At 39.9% G+C, this 26683-nt stretch overlaps 1 protein-coding gene across 3 annotated transcripts in view; it reads left to right on the top strand.

Annotated features, from left to right (window-relative positions):
- Positions 1 to 26683, top strand: part of mta3 (metastasis associated 1 family, member 3) — a 156251-nt gene that overhangs the window by 8942 nt on the left and 120626 nt on the right. For all 3 annotated transcript variants that reach the window (XM_073050708.1, XM_073050706.1, XM_073050707.1), the window contains exons 3-4: positions 4618 to 4711; positions 26060 to 26186. In XM_073050708.1, coding sequence (XP_072906809.1) covers positions 4618 to 4711; positions 26060 to 26186 — 221 coding nt within the window. The remainder of the gene's footprint in view (positions 1 to 4617; positions 4712 to 26059; positions 26187 to 26683) is intronic.

Here is a 26683-nt window from a genome sequence, read left to right as displayed (position 1 = left end):
TAGTGCGATGGCTTGGGGGAAAATCTGTTACATAAATAAACAGCTGAATGGTGGCATCCAGGGTTCCATCCATTTCTGTACTCGCGCCAAGTATTTTGTTGCCACAGATGTAGTCCAATTTAATGTCCATTGGAGAGCAGAATGGACGGGAAAGCTGACTGCCTAGGGCTTGCTTTTTCCCAGATGGAGCCATGAGAAGGCCTTGGTGGACAGGATTGGGGAGCATGCCTTATGAGAATAGGTTGAGTGAACTCGACTTTTTCTCTTTGCAGCGACAGAGGATGAGAGGTGACCTGATAGAGACGTATAAGATGATGAGAGGCATTAATTGTGTGGTTAGTCAGAGGCTTTTTCCCAGGGCTGAAATGACTAGCAGGAGAGGGCACAGTTTTAAGGTGCTTGGAAGTATGTACAGAGGAGATGTCAGGGGTAAGTTTTTTACGCAGAGAGTGGTGAGTGCGTGGAATGGGCTACTGGCGACAGTGGTGGAGGTGGATACAATAGTGTCTTTCAAGTGACTCCTGGATAGGCACATGGAGCTTAGAAAAATAGAGGGCTGTGTGTAACCCGATGTAATTTCTAAGGTAAGGACATGCTCAGCCGAAGGGCCTGTATTGTGCTGTAGGTTTTCTATGTTTCTAATAAAGTATTACAGTTACAGAGAAAGTGAAATGCAGGCAGGCAAGATGCAATGCCATGAGAAGGTAGATGGTGAAGTCAGGAGTCCATCTTATTGTACAAGAGATCCATTTAATAGTCTTATAAAAGAAGGATAGAAGCTGTTCTTGCTTTCAGTCTTTGGTCTCTTCTGCCCAATGGAGGAAGAGGAGGAGAGAATGTCTAAGCTGGGTGGGGTGGGTTCTTTGGCTGGGCTTGGCTCCAGCAAGGTCAGCAGGTGTTTGAGAACTCTGCCCCTGCACTCAGACTGGAACATCTTGATTTGGATTTACTTTGTCATTCCTTCATTGTTGTTGGGTGAAAATCTTAATCAGGAAAACGGATTATTGATCTGACTGCTCTGTCCTGATAATATCTTTGTGGTTGGTGCAATTCCGGTGTTTACAATGGAGGGGAAAAGTGATGAACACTAAGTTAAATATGGACTAACAGATAGAGTCAGCACAGAATACTGAAAATAGATCAGACTTTACCAATTGGTTGTGGCTCTTATAAAATAATTCACTTTACATAGATGATAGAGGATGCAGTGAGTATTGTATATACTGTCTTATTGTGTATTGATGATAGAGGATGCAGTGAGTATTGTATATACTGTCTTACTGTGTATTGATGATAGAGGATGCAGTGAGTATTGTATATACTGTCTTACTGTGTATTGATGATAGAGGATGCAGTGAGCATTGTATGTACTGTCTTACTGTGTATTGATGATAGAGGATGCAGTGAGTATTGTATATACTGTCTTACTGTGTATTGATGATAGAGGATGCAGTGAGTATTGTATATACTGTCTTACTGTGTATTGATGATAGAGGATGCAGTGAGTATTGTATATACTGTCTTACTGTGTATTGATGATAGAGGATGCAGTGAGTATTGTATATACTGTCTAATAATTGATAATGAAGCCAGGAAGATATTGTAAACATGAGAAAATTGGCAGATGCCCGAAACCCAGAGCAACACACACAAAGTGCTGGAGGAATTCAGCAGTTCAGGCAGCGTCTATTCTTTTTTGCACCTCGTGGCGCATCAGGTGCCATTTTTGCCGTTTCCCTAGCATGTGACTTTTTTACGAGGCAGAGTGGAGTTGCTAGTTCGACTTCCAACCCAGCATGGATAGAGAGTGTACAAGGAGCTGGCTGGATCTGATTTCAGGACTATCGTCCTGATGAAGGGTCTTGGACTGAAGTATTCACTGTTTACTCTTTTCCATAGATGCTGTCTGACCTCCTGAGTTCCTCCAACATTTTGTGTGTTGTTTTGGAAGAAATTGCAGAAGCTTTCCTTACGTGCTTTCAATTCTCCGTGGTTACATCAGATAGGAAGGAGGACTGTATTGTACTGTTGTTTAAACATGTTTAAAAAGGGAGGAAGGTCCGACTAAGTAATTTAAGCCAAGTTGCTTATTATGGGAGTGGGGACATTGTTGGAATTATTTAAAGGGAGATAAGGTTACTTAGTCCCAGTCAGCCTGAATTTATTAAGCCAAGGTCATGTCTGACAAATTTGAATGTATTCTTGAGGAGGTAATAAGTTTGTATAATGGCAATAAAGTAGCCAGCACAGATTTCAGCAAGGCCTTTGAAAAAGCTCAGTATGACAGGCTGATCAAACAAGTAAAAGCAAATGCAATCACTACTTGGTCTTTCCTGCAAATATTTAATAACTTAGAGTTGAATGTCAAAAACATAGTAACTGCACTTGCAGATACAGAAATTGGCTGTGAAGTTGACAGTGAGGAGGAAGCTGAAGTTTGCAAGTTGTAGGTAGTCTGAGTGATTGGGTAGAAATGTGGCAAGTGGGCAGAGAAGAACACTTGATGTGAATTTGGGGATATCAAACAAGACAAGGAAATATACAGTAAATGGGAGGATGTTGAGTGGTGTGGAGCAACAGAAGGACCTTGTGTACATTTAGCGATCCGGAAAGTTGGTTAAAAAGATGTATGAGATATTTTCCTTTATAGCTTAGGTGTGAAATAAATATATGAGCGGGGATGCTATCTTTGAACTGTATGCAATGCTAGTTCGATCTTGCCCTGAGTATTGCATACAAGTTCTGGTCACCTTACAGGAAATGTGAGGTGGCATGTGAGATAGCACAGAGGGAAATTTATGAGGATGTTACCAGGACTGGAAAATTGTTGCTTTGAAGTAAGGTTGCAGTTGATTTTTTTTTTAAACAAAGGAAGATGAGGGGAAACTTAATTGACCTGTATATAATTTTGAGAAGCCTAGACGGTATGGAAAATGTGGAATCTATTTCCCTTTGCATAGGGGTTGAACACGAGACTTGAATTTCAAGAAATTTGTAGAAGAATAAGAAGAGAGTTGAGAAAGCATTTTTTTCCACCTTGAGGTGATGTCTGGAACTGGCTGTCTGGAAAAATGAAAGAGGGAGAAGCCATCATTAAAATTTGAAAGAAATAGCCAAATGTGAGCTCATGGCACTAGCTTGGCAAGAATCATCATTGGTATGGTCAGGTTGGGCTGGAGAGCTTGTTTCGATGCAGACGTCATCCATGACTGAAAACAATATTGGGATGTGTGCTTGAATCCCATAACCTGCAGAGCAATGAGAAGCAGGAATTAGATTAGGTTACTTCTCTTAAATGAACACAACATTAAAGGGTCAAATATCTTTCTGCATCTTAAAATCTCAATGATTCTATGTAGCATATGGGTGAATGATGCTGTGATGGAATTTGTGATGAAAAGCAAGGTTGGGCTGATTGTCAACTTACTTTTAAATTGTGAACAAAGGCTGGATAACATTGCCTGAGAAAGAGTTGGTGATCAACTTGCCTAAATTCTCTGAAATCCAAGAGCAAATGAAACAAAAATGAAGGAATCTGACATAGTGTTAAATTTGGAACAAAGCAAGCATTATAAGGCTGAAGATACAGAGTTACTGTTGATTTTTGTTTCGGATGTACCACGTGCTTTTTGAAGAGCTGAGAGAGTAGAACAATTGCAGCGGGCATTGGACTCTTGTGTGTAATAAGATTAATCAATTAGGATCATTATTTGGAAATAACAATTATCAGGTAATTCTTCAACCCAAGAGCAATTTGAATCTGATAAATTTATTATGCAGGTGAATTGCTACTGTCATTCTTGCTTTGCATGATAGGACAGATCCCCATTGAATCGCAGAACAATTGTTTCAGGGAGTTGTACCAGAAATTAAGTCAATTTACTACAGTAAAACATAGTGTATGTTGTTAGGAATGTGTGCGCTGATGCTGATGTATGAATATTTAGTAATAATTGGAGTATGTTTAAGTATGGATTTCTGCCTCTGATTCTACACAAACTCTGTTTGTTCTGGTTATCTTCTATTAATATGAGCAGAAACCAGCTTTGACTGAGGAACATAGAACAGTACAGTACAGGAACAGGTTATTCGGCCCCCAGTGTTGTGCTGAACCAGCTAAAAAGCAAATCAAGAACACCCAAACACTATTTACACCATGTCCATGTCGCTCCATCTTTGACACATACATACATGCCTATCCAACGTCTCTTAAAAGTCATTATGAAGAAAGCAGCACCTCTGCTTTCTTAGAACTGATGGAAAATGAAATACATATTGTCAGCTCCAGGAACAAGGCCTGAATTAACTTATTTTGTCCCAGTTTCATCCCTTTAGTTGAATTTATGCTCATAAGTAGAAGAGTACGAACAGTAGAAAATAATGTAACCTGAGAATGCTGGTGGATTGTTAACTTTTTACTGTTAAGTACATATGCATAAGACAAAGACTGCTTACTGGTATCACATAAATTCAAAGTCAGGAATGATGGCGATCCCAAGCTATCTCATTATATATTCCAAAATGGGTTGGCCCCAAACGTTTCTGGTAAGGGTTACTCAACCTACAGTGGTCTATTTCCTAAAAGAACCCTGATTTGATATTTTGTATATCTTCCAGACTGCAAGCGGTAATGTGGAAGCAAAGGTGGTCTGCTTTTATCGGCGCAGGGACATATCAAACAGTCTAATAGTACTCGCAGATAAACATGCAAGTAAGTACAGATTAAATTAATTTCAGATTTAAAATACTAAATTTGAAGCTGTTGAATAACTTTATGATTTATGGGAGTACTTTTGTACCATGATGAGACAAAGTAGCTGTTTAAAATTTTTTAATCTGCAGAGGAAATGGACAGTTCTTCCATGGTTCTATAAACATCTGTGTAACAATAAAAATTGGTTTGTTTTTCTTTGTACACGAAGTATTGCCTTTTCAAGTCTATTATTTTTTTAATATTGCGCTGTTGTGAGACAAGTTTAAATGTATATTAATGTACATATAGTGCATTAAAAAAGTATTCAGCACCCAACCTTTTGTTCACATAAATGAATATTACAACCAGGGATTTTGATCAATTTAACTGAGATTTTTATTTGTGAATCACATGCTCTTTTTATCATATTAAGTTGAAGTTAAAGTCTGTCCCGAGCCTTATAGGTTCATCAGGCCGGTGCTTATACCGGTTTCCGTGGCGTGCAGCGACTGAGAGTACACGATGTATTATCTTTGGAGAGATGGCTTTGGGAATGAACAGGTTAACATATGAGGAGCGTTTGGCAGTTTTGGGCCTGTACTCACTGGAATTTAGAATAATGTGCGGAGATCTCAATGAAAACTACCAAATGTTGAAAAGACTAGATAGGGTGGATGTGGAGAGGATGTTTCCTATGTTGGGGGTATGCAGAACTAGAGAGCACAACCTCAAAATTGAGAGCGACCTTTTAGAAAAGAGGTAAGGAGGAATTTCTTTAGTCAGAGAGTAGTGAATCTGTGGAATGCTTTGCAGAAGACTGCAGTGGAAGCCAAGTCAGTGGGTATATTTAAGGCAGAAGTTGATGCTTTCCTGTTTGGTCAGGCCATCAAAGGGTATAGCAAGAAAGCAGGTATATTGGGTTGAATAGGATTCAGGATCAGCCTTGATGGAATGGCAGAGCAGACTTGATGGGCTGAATCTTGCTTCTATGTGTTATGGTCTTATATGAAATACTTTGATCTGAAACGTTAACAATTTCTTTACCCACACAGCTGCAGTGTTTTCTGCTTTTACTTTAGATTTCTAGAATTATAAAGTTTTTTTTATTTATTTTAGAGGAAGTTGATGTATCCTGATTTTGAAGTCTGATCAAATTTGCTGTCTCATGTTCTTCAAATAGCAGAACTTTGTTTAAATAGTTGATGGTCTTCACTTTTATTGATTCCAAATTCTACTGTACCCATTCTTTGGATTAATAATGCTGAGTCAGCAAGTGTACAACAATGCCTTAATCTTGAAATGAACTTCTTAGATAGTTAATATGTACTTTGGTATTATGATTATATTAGGGTGATGTACAAATTCAATATCTGCTCTATTTTTAATGCTTGTTCTTGTATGCAGTTTGGAGTTATTTAATTCTGCACAAAATTACGCTTTTGTTTTTGCACTGTTGCACATTTGAGCACTGCTTGCAGAATGCTTGTGCAAATTAATACTAAATAACATGAAATTGCTGAGCTTGTCTTAGCATTTATAGACATTAATTTTGCTTTTTTTGTGATTAGATGTATGTTCCTTGACTTTTAGGATAGTCTTACATCAGTTAAAGCAATGCATAAAATCTGGAAGACCAGGGCCTTTACAGGAGCAATTAGGTGTTTAATTTAGTAAAACAGTTGCATCTCTAATTTCAGAAATAGCTCAATAATTTAATCAGTTGATACGTCATCATTATTTTGGATTCATCTGCACTCTTAATAATGTGAAGACAAAGCTGGGACTCTTTTGCTTTATCATACAGTAATAAACATTCTTACTTGAATTTTCATTATTGTGGAAATGTCAGGAATAAACTGTCAGGTAAAGTGGAATATTACTAAAGTGAATGAGTGTTGTTATGCTTATTTTTAGCCATGCTATATATGAAATAATGATACTTTGCAACCGAGGCATAATGCTTTACCCTAGTTGGTTCTCACCTCACTTTTTAGGTATAATTTCATCCCTTCAAGTACAGTTGTAATAATTGCTCTTGGGTATTCCTGCCTGGTTCTAGACTGTGAGGCCATTAACTATGCTAAAGTGAGTTTCTACTTTGTGGCAGGAGTTATTAGATTCAAGGTATCAAAAACTATTTCTGATGTCCAAACCTGCCTTCAATAGGATCAGCTGAAATTGTACAGAGCAGTTTCAAAACTGGTTCAGCCATATAGTGAAGTCACTGTCAATAAAGTTATCAAGTTTTAATGACTTTAAAACAGTCACCAGGTTTGAGCATTGACCAAGTGACCTGTTTGCATTCAGTTGGGATTGACTGACTGCACACTGGCTGTCATTCGGCATTGGACCACCCGGCCAACAACATCAGGCTGCTGTTTATTGACTACAGCTCAACTTTCAACACTATCATCTCCTCAGTACTGTACAGTAAGCTTCAAAACCTGGGCCTCTGTACCTCATTCTGCAATCTGATCCTTGACTTCCTCATCTGGAGACCATAGTCAGAGTGGATAGAAAATAATATTTCCTTCTCTAGGACACTCAGCACCTGCTCACCTTATCGGTGCATGCATTGCCTGCTACTCTACTCTCTGCACCCATTACTGCGTAGCTAGGCAGAGCTCAGACATCATCAATGAATTTGCCAATGACACAGGTATTGGCAGAATTTCAGATGATTAAAAGGAGACATGTAGAAATGAAATAGATTGTCTGGTTAAGTGGTATCACAACAGCAACCTTGAACCTTGCACTCAATGTCAGTAAGACCAAGGGACTGATTGTGGATTTCAGGAAGGAGAAATTGAGGGAACACATTGACTGATCAGTAGTGGAAATGCATGAGGAGTTTCAAGAACCTGAGTGTCAGCATCTCCGAAGATCCATCCTGGGCCCAACATATTGATGCATTTATGAAGAGGTCATGACAGTGGCTATATATCATAAGGAGTTTGAGGAGATTTGTTACGTCATCAAGGACTTGAGCAAGTTTCTACAGAAGTAGCATGGAGAGCATTCTAAAGTTGCATCACCATCTGGTATGGAGGGGCAGCTACACAGGACTGGAAAAATCTGCAGTGTGTTGTAAACTCAGTCAGCTCCATCATGGACACTAGCCTCCCACTATTGAGGACATTGTCGTAAGGCGATGCCTCAAAAAGATGCCATCCATTATTAATTACCTCCATCAGGACATGCCCTCTTCTCACTGCTGTCATCAGAGAGAGGTACAGGAGCCTGAAGACACACATACAACACTTCAGGATCAGCTTCTGTCACTCCACCATCAGATTTATGAACAGACGATGAACACAACTCACCAACTTCACTTCCTTTTTACTCTACTTGTTTCAGTTTTATATATACATTTCTTGCCGTTTATAATCTATTTTATGCATTGCACTATATTGTTGCTGCAAAACAGTAAGTTTCATGATGTAGCTGTGTCATAAATCTGATTCTGATTATAACAGCAGGATAGAAGCTGTCTTTGAACCTGGTGGTACATGCTTTCAGGCTTTTGTATGTTTTGCCTGATTGGAGAGGGGAGAAGAGGGAATGTCTGATGGGGTGGTGTCTTTGATTGTGCTGGTTGCTTTACTGAGATAGCAAGAAGTATATACAGACTCCATGGAGGGGTGGCATTGGTGAGCTTTATTGGCTGCAGTTGGACCAGGACAGCCGGTTGCTGATTCACTCAGAAGACTGGGGATTTTGGATTGGTGGGAAGGGATAAGGAAAGATTGCAAGTATTCCACCTTCAGATTTTGCATTAAAAAAAATACTATGAGAAGGGGAAGGGACATTGCTGGGGATGGAAGCATGAACTAGAATGTCAAGAAAGAATGCTGTGGGAAGAAAAACTGTGACTGATACTGACATTTTGTGTTTGTCTAATGTAGAGGATATGGAGTTGGTGACTAAAACAAAGACCATTCTAGGTTGGAAGAAATGCTGTTTGAGTTTTGATTTGAATGTAATGCATAAGATTCCTTCTAAAAAGTAATACAGTTACAAAAATAGGCTGATAATCAGTTGCAAATAATTGTGAAGTAGAAACTAAAGTCATTTATTATTGCCCCATTTACAAAATGGAAGAAAGCCAAAGAAATACGCAGGTGTAAAGATTCAACAGAGTTTAATTACAGTGTGAAACAAAAGCTCCTTTGCAATTCTGTGATACAGTAGAACAGTAATTAAATAGATTCCCATTTTCAGTTGTGTGTTTTACCTTCTCTATTCTGGCTTGGTAGGTGTCACTGAAGTCACTTTAATGGTGCATTGCAAACTACCCAAATTTAACTTCAACTTACAATATTCAGTATTGTTAACAGCCCAGTTGTGTTAAACACGAAGTATTTTAAAATTAGCTACTCTGTTGATTTGTCGACAAACATTTGAAAACAGCACAATTTCTAAGCACCTCTTAACCCTGTGTAGATAAGGAGATCCTTAAATCATGTGACCAGTAAGTCTACATAACAGTGAGCTGACATATCAGATTGTGCTTCCTGTGCCCTTCCCTTCTCTCCCACCACCCCTCCTTCAACATCACCAGCCAGTTTGATCTAGGCGAGCAGCCATTTTGGGATTAAAACAACAGCTTGAAAGTACTTAACCCATTCATTACCTGCTAGTGTATCTTGATCACTGCTAAAATTAAAAAAGAAATTTTCAAATACTTTATCTTGCTCTTATTATAGTTTTTATAATAATTTTGGACTAATATTAAACTGTTAGGAAAGTATTTCTGCACAATACAAGGTACTTCAATAATAGTACTGCTTGAATTCTATTGAGTCTTGAATTAAAACTTTTAAAACCATGATGGGAGGGTTATCATGGCTCCTCCCACTTCCTTCAAACAAAAGGTGAAAACATGGGTACTCACATTGGTCCCAGCTATGCTTGCCGTTTTGTTGGCTACGGGGAACAGTCTATGTTCCAAGCCTACATTAGTTTCTTTCCCCAACTTTCCCTGCGCTGCATCAACAACTGCATTGGTGCTGCTTCCTGCACCCATGTGGAGCTCGTCGACTTCACCAACTCTGCCTCCTGTCATCAAATTTACCTGATTTATTTCTGACACCACCCCTCCCCCCCCTTTCTCAATCTCTCTCTTTCTCTGTCTTTGGAGACAGCTTATCTATTGATGTATATTATAAACTCTCACAGCTACCTGGACTATACCTCTGCCCACCCTGATACTTATAAAAATGCCATCCCCCTTCAATCAATTCCTCTGTCTTTGCTGCACCTGCTTCAGGATCAAGCTTTTCATTCTAGACCGAAGGAGATGACTTCTTTCTTCAAAGAAATGGGTTTCCATTCCTCCACCATCAACGTTGCTCTCAACTACATGTCTTCCATTTCACGCATGTCTGCCCTCATTCCATCCTCCCGCCACCCCTCCAAGGATAGGGTTCCTCTTGTCCTCAGCTACCATCCCAGTAGCCTCATCCCAGTATGCAGCACATAGTTGTCCATAACTTCCACCATCTCCAACAGGACGCCACCTTTCCCTCCCCCTCACTTCCTACTTTACGCAGGGATCGCTCCCTATGCGACTCCCTTGTCAATTCATCACTCTCCACTTATCTCCTTCCTGGCACTTATCCTCGCAAGTGGAACCTGCCCCTACACCTCTACACCTCCTCCCTCGCTACTGCTCAGGACCTTAAACAGTCCTTCCAAGCGACACTTCACCTGTGAGTCTGTTGGGGTCATCTACTGTATCTGGTGTTCCCTGTGTGGTCTCCTATATATCAGTGAGTCCCAACATAGATTGGGAGACCGCTTTGCCGAGCACCTATGCTCCCTCTGCCAGAAGAAGCGGGATCTCCCAGTGGCCACCCATTTTAATTCCACTTCCCATTCCCATTCCAACATGCCAGTCCATGGCCTCCTCTACTGTCATGATGGGGCCACACTTAGGTTGGAGGAACACCGTATATTCTGTTTGGGTAGCCTCCAACCTGACGGCTTGAACATCAATTTCTCAAACTTCCAGTAATACCCCCCCACCCCTTCTTTCACCCCATTCCCTTTTCCCACCTTGTTTGATAACCTGCTTATCACCTCCCTCTGGTGCTCCTCACCCTTTTCTTTCTTCCATAACCTCCATTCCTCTCCTATCAACCCCCCCGCCTCACTTCTCTAGCCTTGTATATTTTTCAACAATCAACTTCCCAGCTCTTTACTTCACCCTTTCTCACCTCCCAGTTTCACTCATCATGACCTTGTGTTTCTTCCTCCCCTCCTCATCTTGTTTTCCTCCAGTCCTGATGAAGGGTCTTGGCCCATAACATCGACTGCACTCTTTTCCATTGATGATAGCTGGCCTGCTGAGTTCCTTCAGCATTTTGTGTGTGTTAAAAGGGAGAAAATGTAGTTCACACAAATGCAAACATGCGTGTGGATTTGATTAGTGGTTGGATAGCGATAGTGTTTGTGACAGATTTGGGGAGAGTAAATCGAGAGAAGTTGTTCTGATCATAGGATGCTTCAAGGGCTAGAGGAAACAGATTTGAAGTAATGTGCCCAGAAGCAAAGTTAGTCAATAAGGATTTTCACAAAAGAATTCATAGGAAATTGAGGAAAAATTATTGGCAGGACATTTGAGAGCGATCGGTAGAATAGGACTGCCTTGCTCTACAAATAATTGGCATGGATTCAGACAATCCTGTGTCCTTGCATTTCAAGATTGTTTAATGTTATCAGTACACAAGTGTAAAGGAGAACAAAATATTTGTTACTTTAGATCTCAGGCAGCACAAAAAAACACAACAAGATAAGCAACACAATAAATATAAATTTGTCAGACAGGATAAATAGTTCATAAAGTGATGCTCGGAACAGAACTGTCTGTTCATGCAGTGACAGCGTCATTTCAATAAGGCTGATATGCACCCATGTAAATTAAATTTGTCTGCTTTGCGTACATTAATGTAGATGTGAAAAAATAGCACCTGCTAATATGGAGCAAAAGTGAATGTCACAGTTTACTTAGGCAGCAAGTGGATATAATATAACTAGTAATTTTATGAGCTGCTCTAGAACAAAAGATAGGCTTTTTAAACAATATTGTGTTAATAAGCAACCTAATAATTAATTAACAGTCTCCTTAGAAGTTTCAGGATTGAAACCAGAAAAGGTTAATTAACATTAAAATGCTGAGACAACGTCTTAATCATATAATTTGTGTAACAGATAAAATGTAGATTTATCTGAAGGAAGTACAGATATAACCTTTCTCAATTAAAATCTTTAAAATTCAGCAACAAATAGCGGCTTTAATTTGTGTCAGTAGTTAAAATATTTTGATTAAAGGTAAAACCATCACACACATTTCATTAAATGACTAGCTAATTAATCCCCTCCCTGCTTACTTCTAGACTTTTAGACAGAGTGATTGGGTAGCTGCAGCATAAGATCCTATTCTCAGAAACTACTGTAAACACCTTGGTATGAACTAGCAATAAGGTGCACTTACCTAGCATATATCTAGTTTTCAAATTAATGAGCTGTGTGACCTTGACTTGGCTTTAACGCAACATTTTTAAATGGCATTGAGAGCATATGAAGTATTTCTGAAGTGCACCTTTATAACTGCTTTTATGTGAATAGCAATTCAGCAGTACAGCCGGTGATTCTTTGAACTATATACCCGTTTTAAATAGATCTAAGAATGGCAATGTCAAATTCTTGAGCGTGAGGGCAGGAAAGTTTAAAAGGGTTGAAAAGCTACAGAACGTTGTAGATCAGACCATCTCCATCATGGTTACTTGCCTTCCTATCATCCTGACTCTTCAAAAGGTGATGCTTTCTTTTTACACTATTTATTTATTTTTATTTAACGCAATTTGAGTGAAGATATTTTGGAAATAGTGAGAGAGATTTGACCATAGAGCAGTATGTATGCAAGGATGAGAATTTCTAAATTGAGATCCAATAAAGGTGAGTTGTGGTGAATCCAGCAAAATTGGATATCCTCCATTTTATGAAGAATGAGAGAAAGAATGCATTGGAATAATCAAGCCTCAAAGTGCCAGGAATGAATGAAGCTTTTGGCAGTAGATTTGGACAGTTTTAAAGGAATAGAATTAGTAATGGTACAGTTATATGTCTGAAGCTTGTCTCAGGCATGGTATTTCTGATAATGTTGCATAAGGTTACATGTTCATGAGAAATAAAGGTGTTAAGGATAGATCCTTACACTGAGGGTGATTCTCCGACATTGAAAATATATTCCAGAATGGAATGAGGCAAGGCATTTGAGGGCTTGCCCAGCTGGACAGTGCTAGAGAAGCATTGGAGGAGGATAGCATTGTCAATGATATCAAAGCCTGCAGAATAGTACAGAAAGACAAGCAAAGACATAATACCTAACAAAATGTAGTATATTGATACTCCAACAAGGCCAAACCCTAATTTGGAAGATTAGGTCCAACTGAAATTTGACTTTCAATTTGTTTATTAATGTGTACTTCCATAAAATAAAGGCAGAAGGGGAAATTGTTTCTTCATTATTGACACTGATGTGAAAGTGATACTGTGTTCTTTAAGATTGTGTAATAGATGAAAATGAAATTGGTCAATATTTAGAGCAATAAAGGGTGAAATATAATATGTATAAAGTCTCGTTAAACTTAAAATATTGGTGGAACAAATTAAAGGAAAGGGATTAAATATGGAAAAACATAAATTATCAGTTTCATTATTATGTAGGTGGGTGTTTGAATGCAACATTGCAGGTTTTGTTTGCTGATATTAACCTTTCAGTCCTGATGGCAAAAGTACACTGCTTATTTCATAGTCTGAATAGTCTGAATTCAGATTTCATAGTCTGAATATTAGAAGTGTTACTTAGTCCAGTTGCTTCAATATTTCTATTCAGCTTTGTGCATTATTTGCTTAATTATATTTAAATTTATTTAAAGAAATGCTTGAAGCCAAATTTCAAAAGCTCTAGTCAGGTAATGTTTACATTTGTTTTATTCTAAACTCTTGAGGAAAATATTAAGAAATTAACCTTTCTCAATAAAACAGCTAATACTTTTGTTGCATTGCTTTAGGTTCACATTTGAATTCCAATTTTAAAATAAATCATAAAAGCTATCAGTTTGAATTTAAAAATCACAAACAGGAGCAAATCTGCAATGCTGGAAATCAAAGTAATATGCACAAAATGCTGAAGGAATTCAGCAAGCTAGGCAGCATTTGTGGAAAAGAGTAAACAGTCGACGTTTCAGGCTGAGATCTTTCAGGATGTACCATTGAAGGATCTCGGCCTGAAATGTTGACTGTTTACTTACTCTTTTCCATAGATACTGCCTGGCCAGCTGTGTTCCTCCAGCATTTTGTGTGAATTGAAAAAGTTCTTTGAATAGGTAAATATAAGTATGAGTTTCAACAGAATTTTTAAATAAAGGTGATTATATTTCCTATTTAGATATGCTAAACGCAGAGGACAAAATGCGAACTCACCTCCTTAATTGTTAATGAAATCAACTTCTGTGTTGTTTGAAATCTCTTCAAACAGTACAATCCCAGGGGAGTAAGTTGGACAAGATGTAACATTGGTTTTGTACTCTGACTTGTCAGTTACCTGACTGATGGGTTAGGTTTAAATTGTCAGCACCAGGCTGATATTCTAATATTGTGTTTTTCTTTTCTTACAAGCAAGGACCAATTAGAATGAATATGAAAACCTCTTGGGTAAACAAAACTAGTCTAGTCATCCTCACATCTGTACTAATGATCAGGAATTGTAATTTCAAGGAAAGTTAGCAGATATTCACATCAACAGACTAAATCAATTTTACTCTCACTGTCTTTGAATTCAATTCTTACAGTTTCCACAAACAGTATAAAAATTGGACCCTTATTACCCATTGTTATCAGGGCTGATTTCTTGCCTGACTAATCATCCCCTGACGAGGTTCCAGAAATTAATCAGTAACTTACCATACATGCCTCATCCTATTTCTAAAAAATCTCTGCTAATTTACTTATGGTTTTACACATCTTGAGGTTCAATCCTTTACCTCATTTATTTGAAAGCATTGAATAGATTAAAGGATTGAAGCTTGACATTTTGCAAAACCATAAAGAAATTAGCAGAGATTATTGAAAGCTACATACATCAATGTCACTTGATGCTATAGTATTAAAAAAAACGGTATTGTGGAAATAATTATTTATATTAATTAACTATTGAACAATTTTGTAGAATGTCAAGAATTTATTTTATATATAAAGGATACATATTTTTTCCTCATTTCCAGAAATTCTCCATGGGAACTGTGCAAATGACTATTTGTCCCTTTTACCATCTTCCTGAAGCAGATCATTATTATCATTATTTTAGTTATGTTTGTGGACTTTTGCTATATGCAGAAATCTGACTTGCAACAGTGATTAGACATAGTGTCCAGATGATTAAGTGACAGCATCAAGGAAGTTGAGGATTTCCTCGACTGGCCACATTACAAGAGGTGATTACTCCACAAAGGTCCAGAGAACTCGGGACAGTGTTCGGCATTAGAACAAAATTTCAGGAAGCTCCGCCACTCTAAAACCACTCAGTAATAGGGGGAGTGGTGGCATCTTGAAGGAATGCATTTCAGAGCGTGGCCTAGGAGCAGGAGTGTGCCATTTGCATCAACAGTTCAGCTCCACTATTGACAAGATCATGGCTCATCAGGTGTAACCTCAACAAATTATTCCTGTCTAGAGCTGGCCCGTCCTCGGGTTGGATGGTGGGTGGGAGGAAGGAAAGGGCTTGTTTTGCTGCTGTTGTTTTTGTTTTGTTGTTGTTGCTGCTTGTTGTGTTGTTCTGCTGTACTCGTTAGGCATGCTACCTTGGCAGCTGGTCATGTGGCGACACTTGCCGGTTTCCCCCAGCTCGTCCTTGGGGTTGCGGTGTCGATGTAAAAACTGAGTTTTTCAATGCATACGTGATAAGTAGATGAATCTGAATCTGATCCATGGCAACTTCTTGTCTTGATAAATAGTTTGTGAGGGATGAATTATACTACAATTGAATGTTTTGAATCTTCTGCAACTTTTGTCTCCAGATATCAACTGGCTGGAGTGTTCACTGAGATCTTTAACCACTTGTTTTTGGTTGTCTGAAGTATTCACTCGCTTCGAGCAGGTTTCAATTATACCAGTGCCTAAGAAGACCATGGGAACCTGTTTTAATAGGTATCATCCAGTAGCACATGAGGAATTATTTTGTGAGGTTGGTGATTAAACATCAACTCCTACCAGTTGTTCATTGATTTTATTATAGCTTTTGAATTAAGTATGACTGCAAGAAAATGAGTCTCAGGGTTGTATATAGTGACATGTTCACTAACCATAGATAGGCATAACAGTGTTGGTAATACAGCTGCAAATACATAAACTAAGTTCAAGATTGTTTAATGTCATTCAAGAGAGAGTTAGATAGAGCTCTTATAGATAGTGGGGTCAAGGGATAGGGGAGAGGGCAGGAACAGGGTACTGATTGTGTATGATCAGCCATGATCACAGTGAATGGCGGTGCTGGCTAGAAGGGCCAAATGGCCTACTTCTGCACCTGCTGTCTATTGTCGATTTTCTATACACCAGTGTAAAGGAGAATGCCGCATAAAAAATCTCAATAAGATGAAGAACACCATAACAATAAAAAAACACAGTCAATACAAATACGTAAGGTAATTTGTATGCAAAGATTGACTGTATGTCCATAAAGTAACACTTGGCACAGGAGTGTCTGTGCATAAGGTGACCGACAGGAAATGATAAAGTAAGTGGTGGTTGGGGATAGTAAGTGCAGGTGTTGATCAGCCATGCTGCTTAAGGAAAGTAACTGTTTTTCAATCTAGTGGTCCTGATATGGTTGCTATGTAGCCTCCTCCCTGATGGAAGTGGGATAAACACTCCATGAGCAGTTTTAGTGGGACCCTTTTTGATGATACTGGCCCTTTTCTATATATGTATGCCAGTGATGACGGGTAGGCTGATGCCTGTGACATGTCAGGCAGTTTTGACTACCATTGTAGAGCCTTCCTGTCTGCTGCAGTACAGCTTCCATACCATGCAGTGATACAACTTGTTGGGATGCTCTCTACTACACGTCTACAGAATGACATGAGTATAAGTGTGCATAGTCCATCTTTCTTCAGCCTCCTCAAAATGAGAAATTGTTAGTGAGTTTTCCTAATTGTGCAGAATGTGATCTGGGATCACGAGAGGTTGTGCAAGATGTGCATTCCCAGGAGTTCAAAGCTGTTTTGGGACTCTATGCAGGGTCAACCCCCAGAAGGCTGCTGGACCGGACACCATTCCTGGTAGAGTGCTCAGAGGGCGTGCAGACCCGCTGGCAGATGTTCTCACTGACATCTTCAACATCTCCCTGAGCATCCAACGTGCTGCAAGGCCGAAGAATTCTTCTGTGTCCCGTTGCACTCACATCCATCATCATGAAGTGTTTTGAGAGGCTTGTCATGAGGCACATCAAGACCCAGCTGCTCCCCTTACAGGACCCCCTGCAGTTCGTCTATTGTCTCAACCGCTTAACAGATTACACCATTGCCACCACCCTCCACCTGATCCTCACCCACCTGGACAAAAAAAGACACGTACGTACAAATGCTGTTCATAGACTTCAGCTCAGCATTCAACACAATCATTCCTCAGCACCTGATTGGAAAGCTGAAACTGCTGGGCCTGAACACCTCCCTCTGCAACTGGATCCTAGACTTCCTGACTGGGAGACCTCAGTCAGTCCAGATTGGGACCAGCATCTCCAACACCATCACACTGAGCACAGGGGCCCCCCAGGGCTGTGTGCTCAGTCCACTGCTGTTCACTCTGCTGACCCACGACTGTGCAACAATACACAGCTCAAATCACGTCATCAAGTTTGCCGATGACACGACCGTGGTGGGTCTCATCAGCAAGAACGATGAGTCAGCTTACAGAGAGGAGGTGCAGCGGCTAACGGACTGGTGCAAAGCCAGCAACCTGTATCTGAATGTGAACAAAACAAAAAAGATGGTTGTTGACTTCAGTAGAGTACGGAGTGACCACTCTCCGCTGAACATTGACGGCTCCTCCTTTGAGATCGTTAAGAACACCAAATTTCTTGGTGTTCGCTTGGCAGGGTATCTCACCTGGTCCCTCAACACCAGCTCCATAGCAAAGAAAGCCCAGCAGCATCTCTGCTTTCTGCAAATGTTGAGAAATGCCCATCTCCCACCCCCCCATCCTCACCACATTCTACAGAGGATGTATTGAGAGCATCCTGAGCAGCTGCATCACTGCCTGGTTCGGGAATTGCACCATCTTGGATCGCAAGACCCTGCAGCAGATAGTGAGGTCAGCTGAGAAGATCACTGGGGTCTCTTTTCCCACCATTACAGACATTTACACTACACACTGCACCCGCAAAGCAAACGACATTATGAAAGACCCCATGCACCCCTCATACTAACTGTTCTTCCTCCTGCCATCTGGCAAAAGGTACTGAAGCATTCGGGCTCTCACGACCAGACTGTACAACAGGTTCTTTCCCCCAAGCTATCAGACTCTTAATACCCAGAGTCTAGACTGACATCATTGTTATTATATTGAAATTTGTCCTCTACTGTGCCTATTGTCTTATTTATTAATTATTTACTAATTAATTATTGTACTGCCCTGCACTGTTTTGTGCACTTTATGTAGTCCTGTGTGGGTCTGTAGTCTAGTGTAGTTTTTGTGTTGTTTTATGTAGTCTAGTGTAGCCTTGAGTTGTCTCACATAGACTAGTGTAGTTTTGTGTTGTTTCACGTAGCATTCGTTTTTACTGTGTACTGTACCGGCAGTTTATGGTCGAAATGACAAAAAAAAGCGACTTGATTTGTAAACTGGAAATAAAATTGCGGGTTGTCTAGAATTCAAATTGCTAAAATTTTGTTACCTCAAAATGATGCAGAACTGATATCAGTGAAAGTCTTTTTTGTTTGATACTTTGATTTCCATGGTTCCTAACAATAGAATGTTCATGTTCCGTGCAACAGTCAGGGGACTGTCAGTTGTTAAAACATGTACTTTCAAAGGCAGCCAGAAAACAGCCACACACATAAGAAGAACCTAGCATGAGGCATCTATGGTGGTTTCATTAGAAACTTGAATTTTCAGGTAATGCCAATGCTGGAAAAAAACATTGATTTCACATATGTCAAGGTGAGTTATACAACACCAGGAATACTGTTGTGTTAATGCAGGCACAGAGACAGTCAGACACAGACAAATTTGTTGTCTTAGCCTCTTTTATTAGATTTAGCAGCCAAGATTTCTCCGTAAGGAAACCATGGCTGTCTTTGGCCTATTTTGTCATTTGCCTCTAAGTACCCCAAAACTTCATTATTAATAATAGACTCCAGCATCTTTCCAACCACAGAAGTCAGTCAGAATTATAACTTCCTTTCTTCTGCCTCTCTCCTTTCTTAAAGAGTGGAATGACATTTTCAATTTTCCTGTCCTCGGGAACCATTCCAGAATCTAGTGAATCTTGAAAGATCATTACTAATGCCTCCACCATTTATTCAGCTACCTCTTTCAGAACCCTGCAGTGTAGTCCATCTGGTTCACTTGACTTAACTATATTCATACTTTTCAGCTTCCAAGCACCTTCTCCTTAGTAATATCAATGGCACTCATTTCTGCCCCTGATGCCCCTGTATTTCTGGCATTCTGCTAGTGTCTTCCACAGTGTAAACTAACATAAATGTTTCTTCTTTATCCCCCATTACGATCTCTCCATTATTATTTTTCAATGGTACAATATCCACTCTTATCTCTCTTTTACTCTATATATCTGAAAAAATTGCATCCTTTTTTATATTAATGGCTAGCTTGCCTTCATATTTCATCTTTTTTCTTTTGATGGCTTTTTCATTTGACTTCTGTTGGTTTTTTAAAAGCTTCCCAATTCTCTGCCTTCTCACTAATTTTTGCTACATTATATGCCATCTCTTTTGCTTTTATGCTGTCTTTGACTTCTCTTGTCAGCCACAGTTGCCTAGTTCACCCTTTAGAATACTACTTCATATTCGGGATGTATCTTTCTTGCACTTTCCAAATTGCTCCCAGAAACTCCAGCCATTGATGTTCTGGCATCATCTTTGCTAGTGTTCCCTTCCAATCAATGTTGGCCAGCTCCTCTCTTATGCCTCTGTAATTCCCTTCGCTTCATTATAACACTGATGCATCTGACCTTGACTTCTCAAACTGCAGGGGTGAATTCTATCATATTATAATCACCAGCTCCTAAGGGTTCCTTTGCCTTAAGCTCCCTAATGAAATCTGGTTCATTACATCACACCCAATCCTGAATAGCCGTTCCCCTAGTGGTCTCAACCACGGGCTGCTCTAAAAAGCAACCTCGTAGGCATTCTACAAATTCCCTCTTTTGGGTTCCAGCTCCAATCAGATTTTCCTAATCTACCTGCATGTTGATAATCCCCCATCATTATTGCAACATTGGCCTTTTTACATGCCTTTTCCAACTCCCATTGTAATTTGTAGCCCACAACCTGGCTACTGTACGGAGGCCTGTTTGTAACTCTCTCCAGGGTTTTTTTTTTACCTTTGCGGTTTCTCAACCCTACCCACAAGGATTCTACATCTTCAGATCCTGTGTTACTCCTTTTGAAGGGTTTGATTTCATTTTTTAAACCACCAGAACCACCCCAGCCCCCCCATGCCTACCCACCTGTCCTTTTGATACAATGTGTATACTTGGATGTTAAACTCCCAAATATGATCTTATTTCTGCCATAACTCAGTGATGCCCGCAACATCAAACCTGTCCATCTTTAACTGTGCCACAAGATCATTTCTCTTGTTCTGTATACTGCATGCATTCAATTATAACACCTTCAGTCCTGTGTTCATCACCCTTTTTGATTTTGGCCCTCTGTTACACTTTAATATTCCCCTGACTGCAGCTTTGCCCTATATTTACCTGTCCTTCTTCAGTCTCACCACACACTACATCTGGTTGTATCCCAACTGCCCCATCTTCAACCCTATCACACTGTTTCCCATCCCATTGCCAAATGGTTCTAGCAAACCTGCCCACGAGGATATTGGTCCTCTCAGTTTCAGGTGTGACCTGTCCTTTTTGTACCGGTCATACCTTCTCTTTCATTTCAAACATCATATCTCCTCCAGAGGAGACGGTAGGTCACTCAAAGATCCCGCATCTTACACAAGGAACATACCACTAGCTATGTATTAACAGAGAAAAAAATCTTACTAGAAATTTACTTAGAACCTGCACCTACACTTGCTCAAGCCTGTTGAGACAAAGCTTGACCTCTCTAACACTGTCCCCTCACACAATGTCTGCTTCACTTACACCTCAATTCTTTTTATTGACTCCTGCCAAGTGCCTAATAGATTGTTATGATTGTACCCCACTGTAAAGTCCCAAAAGCACCCAAGCTCTTTTTAAACCTTCTGCTGTTTAATCAACAAATGACCTCTCACGATGACTGTAGCCCACCAAAGAGTCCTGAAAGGCCCCGAATATATACCTGGCGCTTCCTCACCAACGAGCACCCTCTTGTGCTGATGGCAGCCCACTGCAGATGGTTTATACCTTGTCAGCACTGCCTATTTAAAAGCATGAGGGGAAGTGTGGAGGATTCCAACTATATTCCCCTGTGCGTGGTTTTGCTGATCCAGGAGACCATAGTTGTTATTCTAGAGGTCACGTATTCCTGTATAAGAGCTTTGTGTCAGTCTTGTCACAATTTGTGGTTTCTAGTGAAGGCTGCTGTAGGGGTACAACTGAAGCCATCCAGTGACTTTTTTGCTTCTGCTCAGCTTTCAGAGGTCTGGTCACAGTGAGCAGCTGTCTGCTTTTCATGAGCTGAGTGATTCTGCACGTGACCAGGGTGCATGAGCTGAAGAATACCATGAGTCAACCGATTGCTTTTCTGCTTGAGGGATGTGGTGTGAGTGAACTTGTCTTTGCTCTTGCAGATGGAAGGTATGCCCTCGCACCCATTCAGTATCACCTCCTCACGAGCAGACACCTACTTAGATTTCAAAGCGAGAAGTGAAGACAGCAGGGGTCAGACAGCTGTGGCTTGGAGTGTGTCAGTTGCCTCAGCTTTGGCCCTCTTAAGATGATGGATGATAGTGCATTTAGAATATCAGCAAATCATTGCTCTTGCAATGATCTCTTCGGGCTTGTGCGGGGAGCCAGAGAGTGTTGGGCTCAGAGGTTTTTCAGAGAACCTGAATTGATGAATTGTTTAATGAGAATCGTTAATCGTTGAACGTTCCTTGTGTTTTTCTCGAGCAATTTGCTCTTTGTAATGTGGTCTCCTGATGCTTTCTGTTTAAACTTGTTAAGTTTACTTTGAAAGGCTTGGGGTTTCTGTGTAACGTATTTAAAGCAGATGCTCGATTAGCACTAATTGTGGGAGTCCTAGTTTTTAGGATGTTACCTCTGCCAGTGTCGCTGTGCTCAGCCACCGATGTTCTGTTGGCATTCTTATGCATAAACTCTAGTAGCCACCTCGAAAGTGGAGTCTGTCTTTCTTCCGCACTTTGGTTCCAACATTGCCAGCACACATCGCGACAGCTCTGCTGTCTGCTAAGTCTCCTAAGAGGATTGGGGGGTACAGGTTGAGAACAATCACATCCCCTCTACTGTGACCACCAATGATTTCCCACCATGTCCTGTCTACCAGCCGCCATTTCCATGACCAACAAAAAACTCCCAGACACATGCTTCATTTGACCAGGGACAATAGTCTAGAGCCACCCTTTCAAGGGCAAGAACAACTTGCAGGTGCCACAGACACAGAGTCAAATGTCAAAGAGTGCAGCCTTGTTGTAGCCAGAACCCAGGATACTGCAACATTAGTGCTAGGATATCAGAACCCATCAGGACTGTCAAAGGGGACAGGCACCAGTTGTCCATTTTTGTGAATTGATTGAAATGTGGTTTTCTACTATTGAGACTTGGTTCTTACCCATTAAACATTGTGAAAAATAGCTTACAGTGGAGTACCTCAAGGGATTCCTTTTGTTTTGAATGAGTATGCTCTTCATTGCCATGAAATTTGTGTTCATTAATACATCTCCGTACCCATGCCCTACCATTCTGATCACAATATTGCGAAATATCTTACACTGAACTTGTGTTGTCCTCAATGTTGTATAGCCCTCTTTACTGTTATTTAGATTTTGAAATGCTTAGCCACCGTTAATGAAAAACTGCAGATATCCCACAAGTAAAGAGTATTTTATGTAGTAGTGATTTCTTTAAGTGAGGGCTAGAAACAATGATTTTGTGGCAAGTCATTTAGGTATTTAGTTGAAAGATTCATGGTTAGAATTGGTTGGTGATCATGCAAAGCAGGAAGAGAGGGAACATTTAGGCTCAACTAGCTGGTTGATGGTGTACTGTGGTAATGATTGAAATGTGGAGAAGATCAGTTGGTTTTCAACGGGGAATGCATTACTGCCCAAATAAAAAAGGCCTTGTACCCTGGTTATCTGGGAGTGAGTCTGGTGATGCTGGGCAGGCATATCCTTCCCTGATGTCCTTTCATTGTCCACTTGCTCCCTTTACTCTGGTCTTCAGTGAGTACCTTATGACCCCTAAGATCTATCTTTCAGGAGTAGCAGCGGTGTGAAATAGCTTAGGATGAAGGAGTCATGGGAGCTTCATCATTAAGAATCTTTGCTCAGGATCCAGAAATTGGGAACCCTTTCTGTTGAAGAAATACGAAATATTCTCATTTTTAAATAAAACTGTTATGAGTGCAGTGAGCACCTTCTGCACCAACTAGTAACCGACAGGTTACTATCGATGCAATGCTCCTCAGACAGGATGAAGAGGTCAATACTCCCCAATGCCATTAGGCTTTACAATTCTACCGCCAGGACTTAAGAACTTTTTAAAAGCTATTATTAATGCTTTTTGAGATAATGATTTAGATGCATATCATATTTTTTACTGAGTTAAGTATTGTATGTAATTAGTTTTGCTACAACAAGTGTATGGGACATTGGAAAAAAGTTGAATTTCCCCATGGGGATGAATAAAGTATCTATCTATCTATCTATCTATCTATCTATCTATCTATCTATCTATCTATCTATCTATCTATCTATCTATCTATCTATCTATCTATCTATCTATCTATCTATCTATCTATCTATCTATCTATCTATCTATCTATCTATCTATCTATCTATCTATCTATCTATCTATCTATCTATCTATCTATCTATCTATCTATCTATCTATCTATCTATCTATCTATCTATCTATCTATCTATCTATCTATCTATCCCAGCTATGCTAGCAAATTCCAAGCCTCCACATGCTACTTTTTTCCCCATTGAAATCAAAAACATGCTTTTGTGGATAGAGAGCCTTGTTGATCTTTGCGAGACTGTAGATAGCAGAAAAGATCAACTGCACTTGTTTGGAACTTTGAGTGTCACCTTGAATCTGGCTTCTACAGTTCAAGTATGAGAGCTTGGCTGGTGATCGTTCTGCAGATTTTTGCTTGCCTCAGTGTTTACAGACTTTGAAGTGCTGAGCATGTGAATACATTGCTAATCAACCAATTGTTGGTATAATGGTGTCTTTGAAGATTGTCTAGGACATGTGTCGTTAGGACATGTATTTGCAACCTTTTTCAGACACATCAGCCCTTTCTGAGTGCACTGCAGTGCCTTTCAGAAAACCTTCGGCAACTGTTACAGCTGAGACATTTATTGAATGTGGAGCCAAATGTTACAGAAGAGTTGAGTTTGAGCTGTCTGTGGACTTTAGGAAGTGCTTGGACAACTTGCAGTCAGTTCTGAAATTACAGAGCCATTCCTCATGACAGCACAGTATTGCTTAAGTCTTGTTTAGGGAAAGAATATAGCGTACTGTCCTTATGCACCCTCCTTGTCAGAGGTGTTTCCTTTGTTCATTCCATCACTCCTCCACCTTTGTGTACTGAAAGCTTGTTTTCTCTCTTTCCCAATTCTGATAGCGTGTTTTGGACTTGAATCATTAACTGTTTCTCTTCCTGCTTGGCCTTCTGAATGTCCTTAGCTTTTTCTGTTTTTATCTCTGATTTTTAGCTGCTAATTCTTTTTGAACTTCATTTATCAAATCAAGGATGCTGACAGGCATAATGTCAAGGCCGGGTCTAAGCTTTGTCAAGTTTATTTCTAGTAAATCGCTAGGAGCTATCTGTCTTCGTTGTAACTGCTTTCTGGTGCTCCTATATATAGTAAATAATTACTGAATCAGAGAACTTATGAATACAGTCTGCCCTCCTTAGCTGTGGGGGATTGGTTCCGAGACACTCCGCGGATACCAAAAAACACGGACGCTCAAGTCCCTTATTTAACCTTTCTCAGTGCAGTGGTCTTTAGGACCCAGCGGAACCCTGGACGTTACTTAACATGTTCAGTGCGGTGGACATTGGGACCTGGCGGTGCAGCTCTGAATCCGCAATGTTCTTGTTCACAAAAATAATCACGATCATGATTGAAAATAAGGTGGAAGTAATAAAGCGATCGGAAAGAGGTGTGAAATGCCATCGGTCATTGGAAAAGCGGTAAGCTACAGTTGGTCAACGATCGGAACAATTTTAATGGAGCACGTGAAAGGCCCTGCCCCGATGAAAGCTACAATTATTGCTAAGCAACGCAGTGGTTTAATTATTGAAATACATATGTTTCTTAAGTGTTTTATATGCATAGAAAGGTAGAATGTGTACTATATTCTAAGAAAAACGTTTGACTAACTGACACTAAATAATATCAGATGTACCTGTTCCGACTTCAAATCCGACTTAAAGACGGTCTCAGGAATGGAACTCATTCATAACCTGGGGACTGCCTGTACTTTTAAGTCATTTCTAGATTACTTATAATACCTAATACAATGTAAATGCTATGTAAGTAGTTGTTATACTGTATTGCTTAGGGAATAATGACATGAAAAAATAGTCTGTACATGTTCAAACACCAAGTGCTGGAGAGAGAGCTTCTGGGTTTTTCCGATCTGAGGTTGGTTGAATCCCTGCATGCGGAATCCACGGATAAGGAGGGCTGACTGTAATTGTAACATCATGAATCTTCTTTAGTCCAACTGTATAGAATATAGTAAACAACTGTTCGGACTGATTGTTTACTATAGTTCTATAGTAAATATGTAGTAAATAGTATATAGATTATATATGATCGGACAGAACTATTCGGAGATAATTTTCCCATACCATCAAATTTAATTGCTGTAAAGCTTTTCAAGAAGTTGGTTCCTTATTAATACCCTTAATTTTTTATTTTATGCAGAGGAAATGGAAGAAGAATTGGAGACTACAAGTATTTTAGACTTGACAGAAAAGCAAAGACATCAGCTTAAACACAGGGAGATATTTCTATCACGCCAATATGAGTCACTTCCTGCCACTCATATCAGGTATGAAAGTGTACTTCATTGGAAAAATGTTAATTTATACTGTATTAAGCTATTTTGTTTAGATAGAAATAATAAAGAAATCTTTTCAATTTAAGAACCCAAATGCTCATTTTGTCATTCTGATGTGTAACAAGCTCAATGGGGAGTAAATGAAAGCAGGAAAGATTGGAGGTACTCATCAGATGAAGCAGCAATATGGAGGGAGAAACTGTTAACTTTTCAGATTAATGACCTGTGGTGAACTATGTATACCTGTCTGGACACGCCCCCCGCTGATTGTTCCTGTGGCTCCTTCCACTGACCGTGTCCTCCCACAGACCCCGGTATAAAGGCGATTGGGGCCTGAGCCCTGCCCTCAGTCTCCAGGATGTAGCATGGTGGTCAATTGCTGCTTGTTCTTTCTTCCAGTCAATAAAAGCCGATATCTCGCCTCATGTCTCAGAGAGTTATTGATGGTGCATCATGACCCTTCAGAATAACTTTACAAAATTAGTAAA

This window comes from Hemitrygon akajei, chromosome 7 (assembly GCF_048418815.1).
Source record: "Hemitrygon akajei chromosome 7, sHemAka1.3, whole genome shotgun sequence".
In the NCBI taxonomy this organism is placed as follows: Eukaryota; Metazoa; Chordata; class Chondrichthyes; order Myliobatiformes; family Dasyatidae; genus Hemitrygon; species Hemitrygon akajei.
The sequence above is the reverse complement of the archived record's forward strand: the minus strand, read 5'-3'. Positions and strand labels throughout refer to the sequence as shown.